This window comes from Talpa europaea (assembly GCF_964194135.1).
Source record: "Talpa europaea genome assembly, chromosome: 10".
NCBI classification, from domain to species: Eukaryota; Metazoa; Chordata; class Mammalia; order Eulipotyphla; family Talpidae; genus Talpa; species Talpa europaea.
The window spans coordinates 111,263,884-111,275,391 of NC_140077.1; the positions used below are offsets into that span (position 1 = coordinate 111,263,884).

The following is an 11,508-nucleotide window of genomic DNA, read 5'->3' on the forward strand; positions in this document are numbered from 1 at the left end:
TGTGGGGAAGAGGTCAAGCACATTCCTTGATTTTCATATTGTATATGTCAGTTGGACCTAAGGAGTCATTGAATTTTATGGGCAAAAATAGAAACCCATCAAAATTTCTAAGGCCCTCTTACAACAATAGCAGTGAAACAAAATATTTCCATTGTTTCTCTATTCTAAGATAATGAAAGTCTATACATCTAGACTTGTGACTGGGTTTTAAAAATCTCTGGACTCACAAACTCTATCTTGGGTCTGTTTGTAATTCCATGTCCTCTGCTTTCTAGTCCCTTTTGCTCACGAATGAGGAAAGGCTAGAAACAATACACTCTCATGTATCCGTGTATTTTTCTGAAAGTAAGAAAAGGATATGATACATTTATGTGACTTTGGACTGTATCTTGATTTTAATTAGACTTCCCTTTATTATTTGAGTTCCTACGTCCATGGGTTCTTTATTATATGTAACATATGACAAATGCTTTCTGCACTTAGGGCACTGGTGAGACACAGCACAGCACCCTAGATACTGAGAGTGGACAAATGACAATAGACTGGTTAATTAAGGAGGATAATTCCAGAAGGGTTAATTTTGAAAACACAAATGAGAGACTGATTTATATTGAAAATACCAGGTGTGAACAGCAAAATTTAGATTTTTTCCCCATGATGACCTTATTCTATAAGCCAGCTGGAAAGGTCGTAAGATGCTGTAGATATAAATCTTGAATTTCTAAAGAGCAACTCAAGTGACCCCTATCAAGTAACTAATGTGGAAGGAATCCCACCCTTGAGCACTGGAAAATGTCAGTTTTTTAAAAGATTTATTTTTTTATGCATACAAGAACTGAGGTGCAGGTCAGAGGGTCAGGTGTGGAGGGTGAGAGGATTCATCAGAGACAGAGTGGGGAGCAGAACAGGTGGATCTACTGAAACACACTGCTGAGGGCAGCAGTGGGGAGACAGGAGAGGTCTGCTGCACCATGTGGGTCAGCCCCCTGGCTGGGGATCCAACTCATGTTGCAATGTCTGGCGACAGCTTGATAGCACTGTGTCTTTAACCCCTGCACCACCAGGGAGGCCCCAAAATGTGACATTTTAAACCCATTTGTTTGCTTACTTGACTGGAATGGGCTACTGGATACTACAAATATTAAGAATGTGACATAATATGATTTTCCTTCTCTCATTCCATTATACTGGAGGGGGACTCACTTGTCAAACAATTCAGTTGGAAACTCACAGATTAAATGGGGTATTTTCTCTAAGGTAGGGAAAAAATGAAAATAAAAGAATAAAAGATTTAAAAAAAAACAACTTCCACCTTAGAGACAATTAAAAACAAAAACATGCCCCAAATCCCAACTTCAAACTGTGGCAGACGAATACCATTTGTCTAGACACAGATAAGGGAACAAATGCAGCCGACAGATGACTCTTGGAAAGTTACATAAGATGCAGATTTCTCCAAAACCATCTTGAAAGAAACTTCTAAGCAAATGTTGATTAGAACAATCAGACACTTGAGCATGGATGGGGCACTGGGGGATAACAGAATGTTTCCACAGAGAACCAGTGTGTACTGAGAAATGAAGAGAAACTCAATGCTTAGGAGTTCATTTTCTCCCCTATGGTCTTTCAGTAAAGACCACCAGGAGTGAAGTGGGCCAAAGAAATTTGTAAAGAGACAAAAAGATTTCATTTTAAGCAGTCCCTTTCAAACAAGCTTGCAAGTTGCAGATAGTATATTACAGACATATATGAACACACACACATAAACACACACACACAATTATTTTTATCAAATAAGGTTGGTCCTAATGAATCAGCAGATTAGTATTCCACAAACAAGCCAAAGTGGAAGTGAAAATAACAGACCTGTACTTGAGAAAATATGAAATATAAATACCATTATAACAGTATTCAAAACAGAATTCTCCATATCCTTGATGGTTTATTATTGCCACCATCGCCTGAGATTGGAGGCAGGGATTCCCTATTTCCCTCTCGCACAACAGGTGTTTTTCTACCAGTAACAGGGTCCACACCTACTTTCTCCAGGAGCCACAGGAAATGCAACTGCGGGGCAGGGCTCCATGCTGGTTGGAAGCTACAGTGTTACCTGCAGCATCGATGCTAAGCCTGCCAGTGGTTAAGTGGTTTCACTGTCTCCCTTGCACAAAGATCCCTTACTTTCTCATAAGAGGCAAAAGATCAGTGCATTTTCAAAGGACAAAAATATGGACGCCATTTTATTTAACATTTAATAGTATACAAATATGTACAATTTCAATAATAAATTAGAAACAAATAACTCTGTAGACAGTTCATAGACATCAAACTCTTCGACAACATTTTTCAGCCTTCATTTCTAAGAGTTCACCTGATCCAAGATGGCCTTCTTCTTGCTGGACAAACGTGTGTGGGCAGCACATATGAAATGCAGTGTTGGGGGGTTGCCTCCAAGCAGCGGGAAGATGTCTATTAATAAAAGAAACACTGCAGAGGGTCAGTGGCAATCAGGATAAGTTGAAGAACAGCTGCACAATATGTAAAAAGCTCTCCAAAAAGTCTTTAATATTTTTCTCCTCCAGTTCCTCGCATTCTTTGCATCCAGATTCTGTTATATTCTGCCAAAGAAAAAGAAAAGGATTAGATCAGAAAATCTAATGAATTTCTTTCCTGGAAAGAGCACCTCAATGAACCACATGTGAGAGCTTGAGATGTGGGCACTTTGGCAAACTAATATATTAGGGAGAATGTGAAAAAAGAGAACAGGGGGGTTGGACATGGGTTTATTTTTCTTTGAATGAATCAAGGGCTTGGAAAATGAGCCGTCACAACAAAGCAGGGACTTCTGCTAGAGCTCCCCAGTGCGCTCTTGCCAGCCACCCAGTGCGCAGCCCCCACATCCTGCCCGCACAGGCTCCCTGCCTGCTCCTCACTGCTGTTCCCACTGCCTCCACTGTCACACTGAGCTCAGGCCTTCCCCTCACGCACCCCTAATGTATCAGATGCCTCACTGCCTTTGCTGTTCTCGCCACCTGCCCACACGTCCTACTTTACCTACTGCTTACTCACACCTACAGTGGCGCGGGGCTGTCTCCAGTAGGAAGGCTCTCCTGGACCAGGGAAGCCCCAGGCTGGACTCTCTGTCCCCTCTCTATGTCCTCAGAAGCCCTTGTTTAGACGCGCCCTCCGATCACAGGACGTGTTACACTGACTCCATGAAGTTCTATCCTTGTTACACCACCAGTGTTTCTGCTTCCCCCCAAGTGACACAGGGTCTGGCACCTCAGCTTCACCCAGACATTGCTGGTTGAAGTGAATCCAACAAATTATTCTAATATTGCTCGATGCTGTTTTTGCAGCATCTATCCTTTCAGTGGATAGAGGATAGACTCTGGGTGGCGCTTGCTGGGGTTTGCAGCTGGCTCCCCATTTTACCAGCTGCCAAGATTGTAGGAAGTGAGCCAATCACAGTGCTCCAATTTCTTCAACCTTCGGATCCAGGATCACTATCTTACAGATGCATTGTGAGCATTCCCAGAGCTATCGTTTAAATTTCAAAGAGCAATGTCTGGCACACAGTCATAAGCCCTCTGTAATTAGATGAGAGTTTACACACCGTACCTGGCAATAAACCAGGTCAGTGAGGTTTATGAGCTCAGCAAACTGACTGGTTTGCACCATCTCTCTAGCACACTGGTGGTGCAAAGTACTTGATGTTTGTTGAATGAATACATGAACGAACAGTTTAGGGTTGTGTGCACACTGGGATTGTGCCCTGCTGGATGCCCCTCCACTGGAATGAACTACTACTCCCCAGTTTCCCTTCGGTAACCAGCTAAAGCTGCCCCCAATCAAGCCTCAGCTGAACACCTGCCATAGCTCTGTGAGCTACTAGAAAACTCACCCAATCAGAAGATAAGCTGTTGTTTGCCAGGATGATAAGGTTATCCACGAGTTCTTTAATGCTGTTATTTCTGGACTCCTGTGAAATCACACGCAACTCCAAGAGAAAGCACTTCATTGCTGTGATTTTACAATCAGGCTAAAACGAGAGTTACAAAGCATTGTGAAAAAAAACCATTTTCTCAGCGCTCATTTTTACAGATGTGTTTTGATTTTTTAAAAATATTGAAATAAGTCAGAAGGAGAAAGACACACACTGATTGTTTCACTCACGCGGTGGACAGAAAAAAACAAACAAAGGAACGGCCAACCCACCCGAGCCAAAACAAACCCTGCAAGTGATTGTAGAACTGAGGCTACCAGAGGGAGGGGGTACAGGGGGAGCAAAGGGAGAGGGTCCCAGCGGCCTGTAGAGAGGACTGTGGGTGCCTGGGGCAGGGGGCATGGTGCCGTGCACCTGAAGGGTGTGATCCCGCACCTCTGAACCACAGACAGTGCTGTCAACCATTGTTACCACAATTAGGAAAAAAGACAAAATAGCAGGTGATAAAAAGCCAATCCAAATATTTTATAAAGAAACAGAATACCCCTAGGAAATTTCACATAGGAAGCAATTTGATTTTTTTTTTCTCTTTCAGCTTTGAAATTAAAACCAAAATAAACTGACAATAAAACAATCTAGGAGGCCAACGACAGGTTTAAGAGCATGATGGGGCCCACGCCAAGCGCTCCCAGAGCCTGGGCTCCGTGTGAAAGGTGACGAGGCCAGCCTTCGACTCTCAGAGCACCCACAGAGAGTATATGGCGGGATTTTAGAATCAGATTGTACTTTTGACATTGTAAAGGGTGGCAGCTGCTATCATAACATTCCTACAAGTTCCAAAGTTCCAGAGACAGATATGATTCCAAGAACTTTATTAGAAAAGTCAAAACAGGAGCCTCCTGCCAGGCTGGCCAAAGCAGGGGTGCCTTTGAAGTACTGTGTGCGCACAGGTGCGTGCACGCACACACACACACACCAGCCTACACACGTGTACACACACGCCAGGACATATTTCCCACAGCAAGTCACTTTAACAAAATCTGAACTTGAAAGAAGAAAGAAACATTTTCTGTGCCCCTGGGGATGTGAGTGTGGCTGGTCTGACCCTCAGGCGCTGAATAAAGGAGTGGAGGAGGGAAGGTCCACGCCCATGCCCTGGGCCCTGACAAGACACCCTTGCTCCCCCACAGCACTGCCCAGAACTGCAAGGCTAAAACTGTCACCCCTGCCAGTGATAAAATGACAAATACAAATAAAATCGTGACTAAAATAAATAATAAAACCGAGTTTCAGAAACGTCTGCGACTCCCCAGGTGACCCAGCTGGGAGGTGGCTCCGTCAGGCTTCAAGCTGAATTCCCACCTCAGCTTTTCTCTCCCGCCCCAGCACAGCAAGGTTATCTTCCTGCGGAAAAGCTATCTCAGGATGCAAGTGCTGGTGGTTAATTGACTGCTTTCTTCTTCGAAAAAATGCAAGAAAAACGGGGAGCATGTTCAAGGCAAGGGAGAGAGACAATTTCTCAGTACAGCAGCGCTCTCCCCTGGGTTGATGATATCTGTCTCTTTCAGTTTCTGAGGATGGCTTCTTTCCAATTCTTAGAAACTCGGGTGGGGGCAAAGCCTTCTATTTCAGAGAAGTTCTTAGGGAAAATAGACAGAGGACCGATTGTTCTGAACACGTACAACAAACACCGCGTTTGCTCTCCTTGAGGTGAAGAAGTCAGTGATTTGTTTCTTGGTTTTTAGAAACCAATTCAGACAGAAAGGATTAGCAACAGGGCTGAAATTATACCTGCCTGAGGCAATGTCAGGGTATTAATGAAACAAGTGCAAGATAACTGTGAATTCTGGAAGATTTTCTGGGCCCCGTTTGTTTCTTCTCACAGAGTAACCAGCCAGAATCTTTTGCTGATAATTGTGGAGATTGGTACAAAATGGAGGAGATGAATATATTTAGCTATTTGTAAATATATGGAAGTGGTAGTCTACTACAACACTGGAAATAAGTGATCTGCTGGTACTTTCTAAATTGATTCTTGCATTTAATTGCATCACGGATCTCATTGCATCACCAAAATGTATAATATGTCTTGTTTGACATTGATGGAAAAGGCTTTTATTTGTATTTTCATTTGGCACCATTACTACAACATCCACCCAGCTCTCTGTCTCCAAACCCCTCAGCCTCAAAAATTATTCATAAAATTCACTGATCATATGTTCCAAGAGCAAACCAAAAGTTAAACACTCTATATATTTCAGTCAATTCATGAAAATATATTTTTTAAAAAGCTTTTTGAAAATGAAAGTATAACAATTTAAAAAAACTATACTTACACGAACATTACTTTCAGTATATAAAGTAGCATCCATGTGTATAGACTGAAAGGAAACAAAATTAGATAATAAGAAAAATAACTCTGTGTTTTCGATAATAATGAAAACAGCCGGCTGAAAACATTAAAATAAGCTTCTGAAATCAAATTCTTTATATTGAGGTTATTTTAGATGCACGTGCAATTGTAAGACAAAATACAGAGGGATCCTTGGTGCCCTTCACCCAATGGCCCCCAGGGGAGCCGCTTCCATAAACATAGTGCAATATTACAACAAGGAAATTGACATGGGTACAATCCATCTGCCTTGTTCAGATTTTACATTCTTATGTGCACTGTTGGGTGTATGTGTGCAGTTCCAAGCAAATTATCAGGTGATTGATTCAGGTGGCCGCCACTGCACTTAGCATTTAGGGCAGCTCCGCCACCCTAGGGGTCTTCCTAGTCTTCTGGCCAAACTCAGCCTCCTTCATCACCCCATCTCTCTAAGCCCTGGCGGCCATTCCTATGATGCTGTGATGTCAAGAATGCTCACTCGCGCTCTCTCTCTCTCTCTCTCATATATATATGGATTCAAATAGCATGTAGCCTTTTGAGATTGACTTTTTGGAAAAATTAATAGAAATCAGAAAAGATATTTATTGTTTGAGCAGTTGGTTTACAGAACAGGAATGGAATGTACAGAGTTCCCAGATAACTCCTTACTCACTCCCCCAGTGTCCCATATTATTAGTATCTTGCATTAGTGTCGTGCATCTGTTATAGCTGATGAGTCAATATCGACACACTTTTAACCAAAGTCCATAGATTACATTAGGGTTCACTCTTTTATTCATTCCATGAATTTTATAATGACATGTGTCCATCCTTACAGTATCATATAAAATAATTTCACTGACATAAAAATTGCCTGTGCTTCTCCTATTTATCCCTCCCTCTCCTCTAACCTGTGGCAACCACTAATCTTCACACGGTCTCCATAGATTTGCCTTTTCCAGAATATAACTGGGATCATACCCTACGTATTTTTATTTTTTTAGATCGGCTTCTTAACAATATGCTTTTAAGTTCCTTCCATGTCTTTTCAAGGCTAGATAGTGCATTTCATTCTATCCATTAAGAGTATCCCCTGCATGGAGCTACCACGGTTTTTGTTCACCCAGACCAATTTTCATCCCACACATCATAATACTCTGGCTTCATCCAACTTGGATCATCTGGTGGCTCCATCCAACTTTGGTTGTTTATCCCTTTTTATGGCTCAGTATTCCGTGATGTAATGTACCTTAGCTTACCTGTTTACCTCTTGAAGGACACGTGGGTTGTTTCCAGTCTTTAGCTATAATCCATCAAGTCGTATGAACATTCTTATGTATATTTTTTGTGTGAATGTAAGTTATCATTGCTCTGATTTAAATGTTCGAGTGTAATTGCTGAATCAATAGTAAAGGTATGTTTTGACCTATAAACAACTGCTGAACTATGTTAGAGGGACTATTCTTACAGCAATACATGAGTGATACGGTATCTCCACATTTCTCCACATTCTTGGCATTCTAGTACTTTGGTTACAACATTAGGAGATGCTGGTATTGTTTAAAACTTCAACATGCTGTCAACCTGTTGAGGTCTAGCTTATGGGTTTTGACCTATGATAGCTTAGTTTTCAGAATCAATGTGGTGTTCACCTGGAAGCCTTCATTCATTGGTACCCCTGGGAGTTCCAACAATTCCCAAAATGTTGCCCAATGGGAGCAGAAGGTATTTCCCTGGTCACTATGTCAGTGGGACCCCTGTTCTCTTCCCCATTCAGGTATCTCTAGGTAGGAGAGAGGTTCTCTATTCGTGGGACACCAAGCCCTTCCCTGGGTCAGGCTACACCCCCTGCCAGTGCCACTATGTCACCTGTCCCTCTGGTGGGGGAAGGGCATCTTTGGCTGTGAGGACAAGAGAGTGCTTCATCCTGGGCCACTTGTAAATGGAGTTTAAAGAAAATCAAGATCTGAAAATTGTATGGGAAAGACTTAAACTGAGACTTCACCAAGGTGACAAATTTCTACAAAAATATTATTGTTTCAAGTAAGATTTCACTAAGATTGGCAAAAAACGGGCCTCCCTGGTAGCGCAAGGGGTTAAGCACCGTACTATGAAGCGATCTGAAGCCTCTGCAGCACGAGTTTGATCCCTGGCCTGCCAGGGAGCAACCCACATGGCGGAGCAGACCTCGCCTGTCTCGCCCACTGCTCCCCTCAGCAGTGGGTTTCAGTCAGTCTTCCTGTTCTGCTCCCCGCTCTATCTCTGGTGGATCCTCTCACCCCCTGCATCTCTGGCCTGTACCCCCAGCTCTTGCATGCATAAATAAATATTAAAAAAAAAAAGATTGGCAAAATGAGTACTCACTTGAATGAGATTTTCAATTTGTTTCAAATCATGCCTTACAAAGTCCCAGTTGGCCTCTGTTTTGGGAAGCCCAGCACTCACACAGCTGAAAGCAAAAGCAAAGAGTAAAGCCTTGAGAACGAGTATAATGTGGTCCTGGTGGTCAATGCAGGAAAAGAACAATAAGATTTTTTTATTCTGACTAGGGGAAAGATGAGTGTTAGCCTTCCTTTGTGCACTAACACCTTGTCCACAATATGGACAATGAACATTAAATTGTCCACCTTGACACTTTAAGCTCACTTAAGGGTGCACAAAGGTAGAGCAGAGTCAAGCCTGATTTGGGGGGAAATTTACAAATTTCCTGGAGCAATTCATCACAATAAATTCAAAACAGGGCCCCCTGTGTGGTTGTACTCAACAAATGCTTCTCAAGGACTTATCAGTTTTCTTGAAGTAGAGGTTCCTGCAGATTTTTCAGCCTAATAATTTGGTAAAATTCTCTAAAAAAGTAACAGTCATTTTCATCTAATGACCTTGACAGTAAATGTTCTCCACAGTAGGGTAGACATGCCCCTTGTATGCTGCTAATTATGAAAATAATTAGCAATTATTTTCATAAACATGAAGACTTATGTCTTGTGTCAGCTGAACAATCGCATACTATTCGTTTTGGTAAGGTCGACTTTTACTATCAGACTAAATGCACCTTAAGAAGTGGTCCTCAGAGCTTCAGGAAGAGCAAAGATCCAGACTGGCCTTCACAGCAACCTGAGAGTGAACACTCACCTTTCCTGTGAGAAAGATTTACCTGCACACACCTATGGCTCCCGCACCACAAAGGCTTGAGTACTAAAACTGAGCTGACAGTTGGCTACACTAAAGGGCGGGTGCTCTGGGCCAGCTGGGGGCCGTGGGCCAGCTGTATGAGCACAGGGGAAAGAGCTAATAGGTTTGCACACATACGGGTATTTATTAGGAGGAAAAACAAAAGTTCTGACTAAAAAAAAATGTTTTAAACTGAACTAGGACAGAGATCAAAGAATAAAAGAAATCAGCATTAGGGACAGGTTAAAAAGTAACATGTGTGAGTCCTAAATAGTTTCTTTACTGCTGTGAAAAGTGTGCAGGCTATTAACAAGTAAATACATAAATTAAATATTATAAATTCATGTAATAAATATGTGTATATATGTGTGTATATATACATATATATTTATTGTGTATCTCCAAGTTAGATCTTAAATACTAAGAGTCCCAGTTTATTTGGGGGACACAACACTCATTTCAATATCACCCAGATAGAGAAAAGCTCAGTGGGTGTTCACGGAACCTCCCATGAGTCTCCCCTTCTGACCTCACACGCAACGCTGAGCACTGAGGATGCGAGTGAACTGAACATGCACCAGCTCGAGGAGAAGAGGCTGAGGACGGTGACTGTGGCCTGCTGGGGAGACGCTCGTGTCTAGAGGTAAGTTACCTGAATATGAAGACATGGATGCCAGCCTCAGTTAGGAAGTGACTGTTGAGAAGTAAACACAAGTAGCACTGGATGGAAGTACCTCTCAGATATTGTTTCTGAAAAAATATAGACAAAATGGTTATTTTTTTAGTGAAATAGCAAATCATATTTTAGATCCAAAAATGTAACCTTATTACAATTTCAGAATGAATGTTGTTATAAGATACAGGGAAGCTAAATTTTTTTTGCTTTTCTCTCCACCTCCAGCTGTTTCTGACATGCAAAATTATTTAATACAGATTTCTCCAGATGCATTTCAATGACAATAATTAAAAAAACAAATTTACATATTTACTAATTTGCCGTCTATGTTAATTGCATCACTTAATATAATATTTTTTTCCTGAACCTCCCTCACATCCTTGTTTCCTTTCTAATAGTTATATTTTATATACAGCAGAGATTAGTAACATAAATTTCGACTATAAGTGTACTAGTTATATATTCATTTCATATAATAATATGAAGTTCTATGCAATGTCATTTGGAGAAATAATGAATAGAAAGGGGACCAACTAAATTATCCCATCCTGACAGGCACTAAATAAGCCCTTTTCTTGTGATTTAGGAAGCCACTGATCTTGGAACCACCCAGAGTTTTGATACTGTGCCTGTTTGTTTTTTTTTTCATGCTTTGAAGACTGTCTAGGTCCAGAGAGCAGTGAACTACTCTCTTAAGCACTAAGAATTCCTTTAGTCACATGGAGCAATCAATAAGGCCGAGTTGTCCTTAAAGACTTCACAATTTTCTGAGTAAATAGACATTTAAAGAACACAATAAGGCAAGGTAAGTGAAACAATACATTTACAGCAACAGGCAGGAGGAGCTTATCGGGTTTAATAGAGTTTTATTAAAACTGTTTTATTTATTTTCAAAATAAAAACAACCCCTCTGTGAACAGACGTCAGCAACATCCCACAACCTTAGAGAGGAGTCATAGGATTTGCCGTGAAGGGAGAGTCAAGGGACATTTTAAGAAAAGTCATTGTACCATCTATCTAATCAATCTGCATGTAAGTTTTCTTACCGAAATTCTCATTACTCAAGGCCAGGGTCAATCTTTAAGTATCGAAGAAGAGCTGGCTATGCCGATGGGTTGCCAGCGGCCGTCCATCCAGAACGCAGTGCGGCCCACAGGAAAGGATGCCCCATCAAAACCCCAGGTGGACTGGTGGGGGGAGAGAAAGGGCAGAGGGTTAATATTTACTGAGCACTTACTTCTTCATACACGCTCTACTAGTCACTTAACACATGCACCAAATTCTCTCCTCACAACAATCTTAAAGGGTGAGCTCAGCAGCACTGGGGGAGCCGTGCTGAGACAG

General features: G+C 41.7%; 1 protein-coding gene across 1 annotated transcript; it reads right to left on the bottom strand.

The window, feature by feature from the left end:
• Positions 1-2,507: 2,507 nt before the first annotated feature.
• On the bottom strand, positions 2,508-11,222 carry IL15 (interleukin 15; the record flags this gene model as incomplete). Its single annotated transcript, XM_084245601.1, has 6 exons — positions 2,508-2,618; positions 3,905-4,042; positions 6,283-6,327; positions 8,682-8,766; positions 10,141-10,238; positions 11,211-11,222. 6 exons carry the CDS (start codon positions 11,220-11,222, stop codon positions 2,508-2,510), a joined length of 489 nt encoding a protein of 162 aa, XP_084101727.1.
• Between the last annotated feature and the right edge of the window lie 286 nt (positions 11,223-11,508).